This window comes from Salvelinus sp. IW2-2015, linkage group LG27 (assembly GCF_002910315.2).
Source record: "Salvelinus sp. IW2-2015 linkage group LG27, ASM291031v2, whole genome shotgun sequence".
Taxonomy (NCBI): domain Eukaryota; kingdom Metazoa; phylum Chordata; class Actinopteri; order Salmoniformes; family Salmonidae; genus Salvelinus; species Salvelinus sp. IW2-2015.
In genome coordinates this window covers 33704781-33719760 of record NC_036867.1, presented here as the reverse complement: position 1 = coordinate 33719760, position 14980 = coordinate 33704781, and the positions used below count along the sequence as shown (strand labels likewise).

Genomic DNA, 14980 nt, shown 5'->3' with positions numbered 1-14980 from the left:
TATGAGACTCGAAATTGACCTCAGGTGCATCCTGTTTCCATTGATCATCCTTGAGATGTTTCTACAACTTGATTGGAGTACACCTGTGGTAAATTCAATTGATTGGACATGATTTGGAAAGGTACACACCTCTCTATATAAGGTCCCACAGTTGACAGTGAATGTCAGCGCAAAAACCAAGCCATGAGGTTGAAGGAATTGTCCGTAGAGCTCAGAGACAGGATTGTGTCAAGGCACAGATCTGGGAAATGGTACCAAAGAACACAGTGTCCTCCATCATTCTTAAATGGAAGAAGTTTGGAACCACCAAGGTACACAGAGATCCTTGATGAAAACCTGCTCCAGAGCGCTCAGGATTTCAGACTGAGGCAAAGGTTCACCTTCCAACAACGACTCTAAGCACACAGCCAAGACAACGCAGGAGTGGCTTTGGGACAAGTCTCTGAATGTTCTTGAGTGGCCCAGCCAAAGCCAGGACTTGAACCCGATTGAACATCTCTGGTGACACCTTAAAATAGCTGTGCAGCAACGCTACCCATCCAACCTGACAGAGCTTGAGAAGTTCTGCAGAGAAGAATGGGAGAAACTCCCCAAATACAGGCGTGCCAAGCTTGTAGCGTCATACTGAAGAAGAATTGAGGCTGTAATAATTGCCAAAGGTGCTTCAACAAAGTACCGAGTAAAGRATCTGAATACTAAAGACCTGTTTTTTCTTTGTCATTATTGGGTATTGTGTGTAGATTGATGACGAAAAAAACAACAACTTAATCCATTTTAGAAGGCTGTAACGTAACAAAATGTGGAAAAAGTCAAGGGGTCTGAATACTTTCCGAATGCACTGTATGTGAAAATTGTGATTTTCTACATTTTATAGAAAAATATTTAAGGTAAAYAAGTTCTACCCGATGACATTTTTAAACCTTATAAGATTTGTGGGGAGCAAGAAAATACCCTCCCTCAAAGATCATAGAATCGTGCCGTTTTCACATATGCAGACACTGGTATGGTTCTGGAGGTAATGAACATGAGGTTGAAAAGCGGCAGAATTGCCCTTTAAACAAAGTCTAATTTATCTTTATAGGCCTACTGGGTTACTGTGTAGCCTATTGATAGACAACTGGTCTTGAGAGAAGGCCCTGACCCAGTCATTCTCTATGGTGATATGTAGGGCTATACAGTCAGTGTAGGTGCCGGGGGTAGTATAGTACAGTACTTACGTTAACTTTGAAGGCTTGAACTGTGTTATCCAGCAGAAGAACATTACAGACCACCTCTGTGTGCTGCCTGTCTTGTGCCAGCTCTGATGCTCGGTCATTGTAGTTACTGCCAGCTGGCAACTGGGAGGGTGAGGTCATTACTGTCCACACTGGGTCTGCAACACAGAGAAAGAAAACAGCAGGGTGAGGGACCTTTTATTATACTGCATTTAAATACATTACATTGCTCCAGAGTGGTGCAGTGGTCGAAGGCACAGCATCTCAGTGCTAGAGGCATCACTACAGACACTGGTTCGATCCCGGGCTGTATCACAACCCGGACGGGWTCGGGAGTCCCATAGGGRGGCGCACAATTGGCCCAGCATCGTCCGGGTTAGGGGAGAGTTTGGCCGGGGTAGGTATTTGTTCTTTACTGACTTGCCTAGTTAAATAAAAATAAAWATTCTGCAATGGCGAATGGTTAGCCTCGTCTTCAACACCAGTATACCACTTTTTATTTAAACAGTCGGCAACGGCATATTTGAGTCAAYTAAAAAATAATAAAGACAACGCACTCCTCCTTAAATCTGTGACTGATGCTGAGGATGTCATACTTCATTCTAGTACTTTCTAGAAAGAGATCCCTAGCAGATCCAAGGCCCTTGATCCTCTATGGTCTATGCTCTCACAGTCAGGCTGCAGTACGATGAAAGGATTCAGTGATTCAGTGATGCATGACCCAGTTCACTACCGCTTGGAGGAAGAGAGATACACACACTACAGAGGACTTCCCCAGGAGGGTTAGCAGTCTTCACGTCCCTACCAGAGTCCGTCCACACACACACACACACACACACACACACACACACACACACACACACACCACACACACACACACACACACACACACACACACACACACACACACGCTCGGATGGATGCGGTGAGGCCTAATTCTGAGTTATAAAGATGTAATAACAGGGGGAAGGGTGATACATACTTATTAAAATCATATTTCACAATCATATCAAATATTAGGGWYAAAAGTGACTGCAGAAACATAGAAAGAGTTTTAAAACAACTAGGATAGGCTATATCACCTTTGACCTTTTTCCTGCCTGACATCATCCATTGACCGCACACGGAAAGGTCCCGAAATAAACCATGGCCACACCAGCAGCAGGGCTTTTGTCAGTGACAATGGTGTTCCTGTGAATGTCACAGTGCAACACACAAAGACGCGCTGAGGCGCTGTACGGTGTTGTGATACTGGCCCCATCTCTAGAACGCCCACATGGGTCAGTACCCTGTCACGGGTCTCAACTTCTCACAGTTAGAGAGAGGTTAAAGCAGGGAGATCAGGGATCAGGCGCTTCAAAACCTACTAGCTATTATTCTATCATGTTTATCCTTCCCATTATTTAAACATGTTTTTAACAGTTCACATGCACTTTGTCTATGTTTTCCATGTTCTGAATTCTTYAATGAAATGGTCAAACTAGGCCTGAACAATATCTCGGGAGTGGAGCTGTCCTGGCTTGAACCATACCTTATTATCTATTCAAGTCTATTCAGGAAATGACCGTTTTTGTTTACTATCGCTTACCAACAGAAAAAAGACAAACGCCCCAACGAGTCTCAGGTTAAGACTAAGGTTATTTACAGCGTAGGCCCTCCTTTGAAACAAAYTTGCCGTKCAAAAACATCACCTACAGTGTGCAGATGTCAACACCATGGAACAGTCACAGTGGAATCCTAATTAACATACTGATCCATAAATACCTACMTTGACCTTTACTGTCTGTCACTGTGTTCGTTTACTGCACTTTCTGTCACCATAGCATCCAGGACAACCACACAAAGTTGGCAGTGAATGGCCATGGCAGCTAGCCTTGAGGAGGGTGGGTCCATCCAATAGCCATGAACTTGAGGGATGGGAGCAGATAGACTGTGTGACAGTGTCAGTGTATCCCGCTTCCAACCTGGCTCGCCTGCCAACACCACCCCCCCACCATAACAGAGTCCAAATCATAGGCTGAGTCTATGGGGCTGAGTGACCTTTCAGTAATAGAGCCAGGATTACTGGAGCTGGGTGGAGAGACCAGACAGACACCATGCCAAATGCAGAGGAGCTAGCCTACCTTGAATCCCAATGCAACTCCTAGGCCCTAGACCGAAGTTAGTAACCTAACTCCTGAATAAAGTAGGCTACACATTGCTTTACAGATCCATCAGGGGATATATTGGCCTACCGTTGTCTTTAGTATTTTCACACCAAGTACAACAGGACAGCYTTACCTATCTGATACAGTAGTCACTATGGGTTATAAAACAGAAATCCCTTAATGTACTAAGGCTACATTCATTCTTCAAAGCATCTGTGTACAATAAACTGCTGTGACAGCTAAGGGACATAATCGTTTTATTAAACCTTGGCTCCTGAAACACTCCCACCCACTCCAGCACTGCATTAACATGCTGTGTGTACAGCTCAGACACATCTCTCCCCCAAGAGGCTACAGTACAAACAACCAGGGTCATGTTCATTAGGCATGAAACTGAAGAAAATTGACTAAAACAAGGAGGGACTTGGACTTGTCCAATAACAAACACTCCTTTTCGTTTCAACACATTTTGCCACAGTGTGGCCTACTGAACACAACCCAGATAGGTTATGTTCCACACACAAAGGGAGTTCCCCTTCCTCTCAGATATTCCACTCTGCAGACCTCAGTCACCACAGATGCGTCCCAAAAGGCACCCTATTCACCATAGGGCTCTGGTCAAAAGTAGCGCACTATGTAGGGAATAGGATGCCATTTGGAGGGCTGCCATCATTAGATCAACTGTGGAGCGCCACACATGCATCACAGATCACACACTCATGCGTGACACTAGAGAGCGTATGCGCTCTTTTTTTCTCTCTCTTTCCACTATTCTCAGTTTTTTTCCGTGCGTGGTCTAGCAAGCCTTCTTAGCTTTGTGAGGCTAAAGCCAACAGTAGCTAACAGGCCATTTAACCCTGGGCACAAATCTAAACAACATTGTTCACGACAGAAGAGATTCACTATGAAAAGGCTTCTGGGTCGCAAATTAAAATCACCTGCACTCCTGTGCAACATAGGCTATCAATTATGTCCACACAGAATTGTGCATTATGATGAACAACCTAACAAACACAATTACGTTGTCGATTGCTGTGAGCTCGAGGTTAGAGAACGTTGCCATTGATAAAACCCCATTTGCGGCCATTCTCATTCTCCCCGATTCCTTCCTTCTGCCTCTCCCTCCCGTTCTTAAAGCTCCAGAGGTGTTTGTTGCTATCGATCTCATTCATTCAGATATTTAGCCCCAGCAGCAGTGTAGTTACTTACTCACCACCCCCAACCGTGGAGGTGGGGGACACTACAGTGTAGACCCCCTAGTGACTCATCCTGTTTCAGAGCTTCATGAGCACATATGTGTTTATATGTGTTTTTATGTCATTTACCACACACTTTTCCGTTGTCTGCAGCACACACTACGTTGCTTGGTTTCATCCGTTTCAGCACACACACCCCTTCTCCCCCATCAAATCCCATGTACTCCATCACTCTCATTCACTGCACTGTCAAAYGCCTTGCACTTGARAATAACTGACCCAGTCTCTYAAAGTGTGAGGCTGCTTTAGACAGACGGAGAGAGATGGAGGGATGGAGGATACAKTCATCCTCTTCTTTCTACTCTTTCTCTTGATTTTCCACTATAGCCCTGCAGCTCTTTATCAGAGAGAGAGAGAGAGACAGTTGAGATTGTGTGATAGCAAATGGCTGCTCCTCTAGCTCTATATTCCACTATGGTCAGCAAAGGAGGCAGAGAAGGAAATATCATGATGACATCACTGGGGAATCTATAGATTCCAGGGACAATGCCATTTCTGTGAAGCTCTATTCACTCAGGCTTTCTTTGTAGCAGCAGGTAGATTAGAAGCCTGGTGTTTCTATGAAGTCATTCAGTGCACTAGACTAGAGCTTCCATATTTCTTGTGATAGGAACCGAGCACTGGGTCTTGCATCCAGCAACATGAATACAACATGAATACGTGTCATAACTGCATTATTACAGGCAAACAGGACTTGTATGAAATCCGAGTGGAGTTTATTATGTCAACCAGCTAAACCAGTGTTCAGCCTACCTGGAATCAGAATCAGTGGGGTCTCTCTGTGTACTGATTCTAGAAACAGGTTTATCCATCTATTGACCCAGACATATATTTAGCCTCTACCTTCTCCCCTGGCCTACACTCCCTCCCTCTCCCAAAACCAGACATAGGTTAGAAGTGCACACTCTATTCTGTTCTATTCTATTCTATTCTAGTTAACTGTAGCCTATATGGCTGTCAACTGGCATACGACAGGGAAAAAATAACAACACATTGATGTTAGCTAGCTAGAAAGCCAACCACCAGGCCATCAAATAGTTGTCACTGTCACCAAGACTAGCATCAGCTAACGTAGAGGTGTAGCTATACTGTCTCTGGATAGATCAACATCTAGTTAGCTAACTTGCTACAACAGCTGTGCTATGCAAGCTAGCAAGCTAACCATGGCATGACGTTATTATTATGCAGGTTGCTTAACGTTACCTTCATAAACTGCGCCGGTAGAGTCCAGGTTTCGAGGGATAAAATCAAGAACGCAGCAATAAGTGGGCGAGGTGGTGCAATTCAACCGCTGCAGATCCACAGAAACCTCCTCATCGTTCGCAGCAGCATACACTCGCTACGGCCGCACAGGTTCGTTTCGGCCGCACAGGTTCGTTTCTTTTCAGCACCACAGCGATGATGGACCCAGGCAAACGTCAATACAGGACGCAACCATTGTAATGCGAGCAAGGCAAGCACGAGCAGGTAGGTATGATCACACAAAAACAGAACTTCCTTTCCGCGGTCCCCAAACTGTAGTTCAATTCAAAGACAACCTCGTTTGAAGACGTTGATCACTTATACCGTGCAGCATAAACCATGGGGCAGCAACGAAATATGGCGTAAACTCCACAACACATTTTTTTTTTAACGGGGGTGATGTCTGTCAAACTAGTAGGCGTGGTATTATATTTCACATCACGCACGCGCGCAGCCRACATGAAAGAAATGGGAAAAATATAAAATATTAATACTATTATTATTGTACGTAACTTCAAATCTTTTTCCATAAAGGTAGTTTGTGTGTGATATATTAAACGCTTATTAAACATTTATCTACCTTTTCAAATATATATCCTATACTCCCATCTTGTGGCCAATTCTATGTTCATGCCACTTCTATTTGAGATTAATGGTAATAACTGGTATATTGTATATAGTTTCAAAATTAAATGCAGAAACTCTGATATTGTACATCCCCATCTAATACTGCCCACTTGTAGGTAAATCGTAAGTAACATTAAGGTGTTGCCTATTTAAAATTATTCATGGAGAGTTTGTAAGTTGTTAATAAATGGTTCTTTATTCGTTTTTGTAGATAGTTTATAGATACTTTGTAAATAAGCAATAGGCTATACATTGGTTGAAAATTACTTACATTATTTTTATATGATCACATCTGGACTTGAGTCATTGTGGAATGCTCCATTTCTACATCAGGGGGCTCCTGTTCAAATATTGTTTTACTTACCCTCCAAAAATGGCAGGCTAAAAACATAACACATTGAAAGTCAATAATGTAAGCACTTAAATTAAGCCCGACAAACTCCAAATGTGACCTATAATCATTAAAATAATGGCTTATTTGCTAAAAAAGAATAAATGTTGACCCCCCTTCTCCCGCTTGAAGCAAACCTATCGTATCAGCTGTTGCAACGCAAAGTAACTGTTACATTTTTGTGGCAGATGCTGGCTTTTCCAGCAGCTGTGATATGAAATTGATTGGGTATAAATGTACAGATCTGAATGAAGTCAGCTTTACAACATGAGAAGGCAAGAAATGTGACTTCATGCAGGCGACTTTACAGTAAATATATTGGGGTAAGCTTTTTTATTTAATCGGCTACTACAGATTGCGTTGCTTTGGGATGTCTGGTGTTTTCAGATGTAAAGTCACGGCTAGCTGTATCCTACTGAAATGTGTGTGAAAGTCAAATTATACCATGGCATAATATGGAATGGCGAGGAATTGTACAATACGGAATCCCACTTTATCTGGTTATGCCTAAGCAAATAATTGTTCAACTTTGTTATTGGGTCGAATATGGCACAATAAAAACTAAAGTGTTCTGTGGGGTTATGGGATTTGTGAATCACAGATGAATGGGGATTTATGAGTCACAGATCTGACTGATCACAAGGTTAGGTGAATGTGTGCGCGAAATGTGTCTGAGAAATAAGGAATCAACCACGTCAGACTACATACAGTAGTCCTCTTGATCAACAAGTTGTGCTCTGCAGGTAGACCTACATAATATGCGATTAGAACAGCCTTTGATGACATATAACTGAAAAAATWACTTAAAGGCCTATCTTGAATACTTAGAAAAAAACAACAACAGTATTTTCATAATGACCCTAGATCAGGGATCATCAACTAGGGTGGTCGGGGGGCTGGAACATAATTACAAATCATTTGTAGACATCAAATTGTCCACAAGAAGCCCAAATAGATATAATGTCTACAACAATTATTTAAAATCTTGCTAACATTTGAATGAGATCACGTGTCTCTCGATTATGCGTGGGAATACTTTAACAGATTTCTTAAATTAAAATAACTTGAAGCTGATTTCCTGGTGTTTTTACAGTCTTTTATGTAAAAAAAAACGTGTTTTTGTTGTTCTCTGAACACTTTGGGGGACAACCCCCACCCCCTCCATGTGGGCCAATTTTGGCCCACAGGCCGCCAGTTGGGGAACCCTGCCCTAGAGAATATGATACCCCTTGGAACCCAAAGAAGTACCCCTCAGAATAGGGTCTCCCCAGCCCCCAGGTTTGATTGAGAATTGTTTGAGATGGTCGGCCCTTGGCCCATTCTCTGGCTACAACATTGTTCTGGACGGCCTGTAAGTTCCACAGGCATCTGGGTCCCTTTCCTGCTTTGGCCAGGGACACAGGCTACAGTATCCACTGAGAAAGGAAACCATCCACGTCCCGCCATTGTTGACTGCAGGAAGGAAGAACTCTCTGTGTGACGTCATCCTGTTAGACCAGTGCCATTGTATGGAGCTGCAGGCTGGGTTTGCTTACTCATGGTGTGTGTGTGGGTGGGTGATTCCCTGACTTAAGTACGTCAGTGAAGATCCAGCAGACAAGGAATAGACAGCTACAGTACAGACCTCAGCCTTTGTTTGAGTGTTTGATGTGAAAAGGTGTGGGTATTCCAACATAAGAATGATACTGTTTTGGCCCAGTGAGTAAGCGACTATATAAGGAATGGAAGATAAACATTATGATTACCATGTTTTCTATGCATTGCGGTGAAAAAGAAGGATCTCTGCTTTTATAATATTCATTTAAGATGTATTCTATTACCACACTATTACCTGTGGCATTTCATTTGTGATTTTTGTCAGGTATTTTGTCCAGAGCAAGAGAGGGGCAAAAAGCCCATTCTAAATGGCATCAGCTTAGACATACACCATCTTCTGTCTTCCCTCTGTGTTCCAGGTATAGCATAGCTGTCACTATGGCAACGAGCGCTGTTCCCAGCGACAATCTCCCCACGTATAAGCTGGTAGTGGTGGGGGATGGGGGAGTGGGGAAGAGCGCTCTCACCATTCAGTTCTTTCAGAAGATCTTTGTTCCTGATTACGACCCCACCATCGAGGACTCCTACCTCAAACACACTGAGATTGATGCCCAGTGGGCCATATTGGACGGTAAATGGATTTATAGATAGCACATACATTACAAATAAAAAGCCCAACCTCTTAACCTGGCCAAAGCACTATATCGTTTCCCCCGAAATAATCTTTCCAATGTACTGAAGAACAAGATTGAATGTTCTGTTATAAGGAGAAAAAATGACAATATTATTGTGCAGCCATTGTTAGATCTGAGGGATCAGCACACAGTTACAAATATTTATGAATAACCAGGATCATTCATAATACTTTTCTCAGTGTAGATGTTYTATGTGGGACCTGTCTGATCGTGTATGTGTCTGTCTCTGCAGTTCTGGATACAGCAGGCCAAGAGGAGTTCAGTGCTATGAGGGAACAGTACATGAGGACTGGGGACGGGTTCCTCATTGTGTTCTCTGTCACAGACAAGGCCAGCTTTGAACACGTGGACCGCTTCCATCAACTCATCCTCAGGGTGAAGGACCGGTGGGATTTACTACTTAACTTCCCACTGGTGGCCGTGGCCAGGACAACAGTCATTCATTCATTCAGTTATTCATGCGTTCATGCATTTATTAGTCCGTCCATTCATTCACTCATTCGTTCATTCATTCATTCATTATTATTTTCCTTATTTTTTAGGGAATCCTTTCCTATGGTTCTTGTGGCCAACAAAGTGGACCTGCTGCATTTACGTAAAATACCCAGTGATCAAGGGAGGGAGATGGCTAGTAAACACAGTGTGAGTGAATGTGTGAACTTTACATATATATCATCTACAGATATTGTTTGATCTCCATACTAAATTCGGAGCTTTTTAATTTACAGATAGCTTACATTGAAACAAGTGCTAAGGACCCAGCCATGAATGTTGACAAGGCGTTCCACGAGTTAGTTAGGGTAATCAGGTATGTTACCGCCACAGATTATTTAGAGAAGGTTTGTCTGTTTGATACAAATGCTATGAGAGTCTTTCTCTCTCTCTCTCTCTCTCTCCCTCTCTCTCTCCCTCTCCCTCTCACCCAGGCAACAGATTCCAGAGAGGAGCCAGAAAAAGAAGAGGAAAACCAAGTGGCGGGCCGACAGGTCCACTGTCTCCCACAGACTGCACTGTGTTGTCCTATGATGGTTTTTACTTGTACAGCTGCTCCCTACAAGACAGCGGGAAGATGATTACATTTAGGAGTGTTTACTCTCTACAGAGTGCCAGGAGGCAGTTTGTACCCTCTACCCTGGCACATGAGTTAGGTAGTAGGAAGTTGCCCAGACATGGGATGTGACTGACTCGCCCTAAAAGGACCAGTGGAATAATTTACAGCTCTTCTGGGGATGTGCACTAACTTCCTCAACAACATGGAGATAAAGTGGCATCACTTTAGCATTACTGCCTTTATCTACCAATGAAGCTCTTTGACAGAGAAACTGGACATATGGGCTCACAAAGATAATCTGTAAATAATTAGACATACTGTACGCTTTACTAAGAGGTAGGCCTTTAAACATTGTTTTACCAAGAGGTAGGCGTTTAAACATTGTTTTACTAAGAAGTAGGCCTTTAAAACTTGGTCCATGTTTTCATTAAGATGGAGGCCATTGAGTAAAGCACAGGAAGGAGGGAGGAAACAGAGAGCTTTTCCCAGCGAGGGGGAGTATAGTAGAGAGGGGAGTGAGAGGAGGGGAGAGGATGTGTCTGTTTGTGTTGGAATCAGTGGCCCTGTCAGACAACAGAGAGAAGAAGGGAAAGTGAGGAAAGAGATACAGAGAGAGAAAGAGAGATTCCAAATGCATAGCAGCTGGCAAAGGGACTCCAGACATTGTGTCAAAGCCTGGGAGGCAGCCAATGTGTAGCCCCATAACTTATACAGGGAGAATGTCTTTATAATCTCCGAACAAGACTGTTATATAACTGCATTGTAGCTTATTGAATGCACCAAATGTCTTATTTGAATGGACATTTATGAACCATGACCATTTTTACTTATCAGTGCTCACTGGATGTAGTTGTGTACTTCTCAAAATGCTTCAAACACACTATTGTGGTGTGTGTGTTTGTGTGTGCGTGCGTGAGTGCCCCGGATATGGTGTGGCCTAGACGATGAAATCTTATTTTCACATCTGAATATTAGTTTGCTTTGCTACTATTTCATTATTTATTTTATATAAGTAATTTATAGCTGTGTTATCATTAGTACAAGGCTACTCCAGAGAGGCACAAAGCACAGAGCTTAACTAAGAAATTGAAGGAACAAAACATTTGTAAGCAAAGTAATAAYTGTGTGTTAATACATTTTGTGTTCTATTATATTGTGTACACATCTTGGGTAAAATGGTTTGTCTGGATAAAACCATAATTATGACACAGAAGACTGTCTGTCTCTGTCATTCTCAATGAATATTAGTGTGTTGATGGTGCCCTCCAGTGGATATAAATGTAATTGCAAGAATGGAACAACATTTAGCATGGTTGTATATTTGGCCCTTTGCTCTGGGGGATATACAGTGCATTCAGAAAATATTCACAACCCTTGACTTTTTCCACATTTTGTTGTGATGCAGTCTGACTTTAAAAGTGATTAAATTGAGATTTTGTGTCCCTGGCCTACACACAAGACCCCATAAAGTCAAAATGGAATGACGTTTTTCAAAATGTTTACAAATGATTTAAAAATTAAAAGCTGAAATGTCAGCTTTTCATTTGAGTCAATAAATATTCAACCCCTTTGTTGTTGAAATCCTAAATAAGTTCAGGAGTACAAATTAGCTTAACAAGTCACATAAGTTGCATGGACTCACTGTGTGCAATAATATTGTTTAAAATGATTTTTGAATGACTACCTCATTTCTATACCCCATACATACAGTGAATTCTAAACACAGATTCAAACACAAAGACCAGGGAGGTTTTCCAATGCCTCGCAAAGGGCACCTATTGGTAGATGGGTAAAAAAACACAAAGAAAGCAGACATTGAATATCCCTTTGAGCATGGTGAAGTTATTATTARACTTTGGATGGTGTATCAATACACCAGGTCGTTACCAGGGCTGGCTCCAGGCATAAGTGACATAAGCAGTCGCTTATGTGTGTTTTCTTTTGGAACTCAGTCTGAGTTTGAACTTACTGTTGCGAGTTAGAATAGTAGAATACACAAGGTGCAAGTTCAAAATATTGTTTTGTCTGTCACTGACAGTCACTCAATTAGCCATGTCAGCTAACACTTTTTAGATTGCTAAGTTTGTCTGTCCAGTTATCTAAACGTGGGGCATGTTTGTAGAAATGCAGGAAATTAGCTTTAAAACTGCAAAAAACATCTGTCTGCCACATGGCAAAATGAGTAGAATTGCATAGAACGTGTTATAGAATTTCAAAATTTTCTCTCCACGGCATGGCAAAATTGTAGAACTACAGAAAACTTTCTTTAAAACTGCAAAAATGTCTCTGTGCCCCATGGCAAATGTGTACAATTGCATGAAATGTGTTATTTTTATTTATTTTTATTTCACCTTTATTTAACCAGGTAGGCTAGTTTACAACTGCGACCTGGCCAAGATAAAGCAAAGCAGTGCGACACAAACAACAACACAGAGTTACACATGGAATAAACAAACATACAGTCAATAATACAATAGAAAAAGTCTATATACAGTGTGTGCAAATGAGGTAGGATAAGGGAGGTAAGGCAATAAATAGACCATAGTGGCAAAATAATTACAATATAGCAATTAAACACTGGAGTGACAGGTGTGCAGAAGATGATTGTGCAAGTAGAGATACTGGGGTGCAAAGGAGCAAAATAAATAACAGTATGGGGATGAGGTAGTTGGATGGGCTATTTACAGATGAGCTATTTACAGGTGCAGTGATCTGTGAGCTGCTCTGACAGCTGGTGCTTAAAGCTAGTGAGGGAGATATGAGTCTCCAGCTTCAGGGATTTTTGCAGTTCGTTCCAGTCATTGGCAGCAGAGAACTGGAAGGAAAGGCTACCGAATGAGGAATTGGCTTTGGAGGTGACCAGTGAAATATACCTGCTGGAGCACGTGCTATGGGTGGGTTCTCCAGCAAATAAAATGTGCATTTAAAAAAATCTCTGCCCCATGGCAAAATTGGTAGAATTGCAGGTAATTTGCTTTAAAAGGCAACTTTTCAACCTCATTTGCATTATCTCCAGCACAATACCAGTGTTAACATATGTGAAAATGGCTCATTTCTAAGTTTTGTAGAATCAAAAATAAAGTTGAAATGTTCTACCCGATGACATCATCAAAAGGTAAAACATTTTTAAAAACAGTGATTTTCAAACAATATGAGATTCAAGGTGATGTGGGGAGCAAGAAGATATCCTAGCTTGTGCTAGATACTCGTTCAGGTGTCACGGATCCCTCCGGAACTTTCATTACGCACACCTGTCCCCTGTTCTCACTGATTAGTATTTGTATATATGTGCCCTTTGGTTTCCATGGTCTTGTCGATTATTGTTACTATGTCCGTTCGTGCGTGTGAGTACCTGTGCTGTGTGTTTTGGCTTTCGTTCCATTGTGGATTGCGCAGATGATTACGGGTCTCGTCCTGTGGGTTAATCATTGTGCCCGTGTGTATTTATTCAAGGTACTCCTCGCTCTTTTGTTTGGGTTTCAACCCTGTGTTTTTGTTACGTGTTTGTTTGTTCTTCGTCCCTGTGCCCTTACACAGCACTCCGCCATTTGGGATTAATAAAAAACCCTATTACACATTCCTGCGCCTGTCTCCTGAATCTCTTTATACCAACGTGACATCCAGGTTTTGAAAATCACTGTTTTGTACTTCTAATCCTACCATGTGATGTCACGGAGAAGCATTTTTTTTAGGACATTATCTTTTTAACCACAGATCATAGAAGCTCGCTGCTTTCACATTCACTTCCTTTATTCAGACCCCTTGACTTTTCCACATTTTGTTAGGTTACAGCCTTATTCTAAAATGGATTAAATTGTTGTTAATTTCCTCATTAATCTACACACAATACCACATAATGACAAAGTGAAAACAGGTTTATAGAATTTTTGGTTATTTCTTAAAAATAAAATAATAAAATATACATTTACATCAGTATTCAGACTCTTTACTCAGTACTTTGTTGAAGCACCTTGGGCAGTGATTACAGCCTTGATTCTTCTCGGGTATGACGCTACAAGCTTGGCACACCTGTATTTAGGGAGTGTCTCCCATTCTTCTCTGCAGATCCTCTCAACCTCTGTCAGGTTGGATGGGGAGCGTTGCTGCACAGCTATTTTCAAGTCTCTCCAGAGATGTTTGATCGGGTTCATATCCGGCCTCTTGCTGGGCCACTCAAGGACATTCAGAGCCACACCTGTGTGCRTAGGGTCATTGTCCTGTTGGAAGGTGAACCTTCGTCCCTGTCTGAGGTCCTGAGCCCTTTGGAGCATGTTTTCATCAAGGATCTCTTTGTACTTTGCTCTGTTCATCTTTGCCTTGATCCTGACTAGCCTCTCAGACACTGCCGCTGAAAAACATCCCCACAGCATGATGCTGCCACCACCATGCTTTACCATAGGGATGGTGGCAGGTTTCCTCCAGACGTGACGAATGGCATTGAGGCCAAAGAGTTCAATCTTGGTTTCATCAGACCCGAGAATCTTGTTTCTCATGGTCTGAGAGTCTTTAGGTGCCTTTTGGCAAAAAGCAAGTTGTCATGTGCCAACAAACTCCTTTTACTGAGGAGTGGCTTCCGTCTGGTCACCATAAAGGCCTGATTGGTGCAGTGCTGCAGAGATGGTTGTCCTTCTGGAAGGTTCTCCTATCTCCACAGAGGAACTKTAGAGCTCTATCAGAGTGACCATCGGGTTCTTGGTCARCTCCCTGACCTCCCCCAATTGCTCAGTTTGGTCCGGTGGCCAGCTCTAGGAAGAGTCTTGGTGGTTCCAAACTTCTTCCATTTGAGAATGATGGAGGCRACTGTGTTCTTGGGGYCCTTCA

The 14980-nt window shown here is 42.3% G+C and overlaps 2 protein-coding genes across 3 annotated transcripts in view; one reads left to right on the top strand and one right to left on the bottom strand.

Moving 5' to 3' along the window:
* LOC111953289 (tyrosine-protein phosphatase non-receptor type 4-like) overlaps positions 1-6248 on the bottom strand; it is a 38024-nt gene extending 31776 nt beyond the window's left edge. The window contains 2 exon segments of the mRNA XM_023972472.2: positions 1218-1372; positions 5821-6248. Coding sequence (XP_023828240.1) covers positions 1218-1355 — 138 coding nt within the window. The 5' untranslated portion in view covers positions 1356-1372; positions 5821-6248.
* Positions 6249-7039: 791 nt separating this feature from the next.
* On the top strand, positions 7040-11592 carry LOC111953290 (ras-related protein M-Ras). 2 transcript variants are annotated; one of them, XM_023972474.3, is made up of 6 exons: positions 7040-7200; positions 8833-9044; positions 9341-9494; positions 9651-9750; positions 9837-9916; positions 10035-11592. In XM_023972474.3, the coding sequence occupies exons 2-6, from the start codon at positions 8852-8854 to the stop codon at positions 10132-10134; spliced, it is 627 nt and encodes a 208-aa protein (XP_023828242.1). In that variant the 5' UTR covers positions 7040-7200; positions 8833-8851; the 3' UTR covers positions 10135-11592. The 2 variants fall into 2 exon arrangements, with proteins under 2 accessions (XP_023828242.1, XP_023828241.1); XM_023972473.3 differs by having other exon boundaries at positions 9837-11592.
* Positions 11593-14980: the final 3388 nt, after the last annotated feature.

What these genes read in the sequence shown, in the direction of transcription:
- LOC111953290 (XM_023972473.3), top strand. Translation starts at nt 8,852, where the DNA reads ATGGCAACGAGCGCTGTTCCCAGCGACAATCTCCCCACGTATAAGCTG. An exon ending in ATCCTCAGGGTGAAGGACCG is followed by an intron (nt 9,495 to 9,650) that starts GTGGGATTTACT and finishes CTTATTTTTTAG; the next exon opens with GGAATCCTTTCCTATGGTTC. An exon ending in AGATGGCTAGTAAACACAGT is followed by an intron (nt 9,751 to 9,836) that starts GTGAGTGAATGT and finishes TTTAATTTACAG; the next exon opens with ATAGCTTACATTGAAACAAG.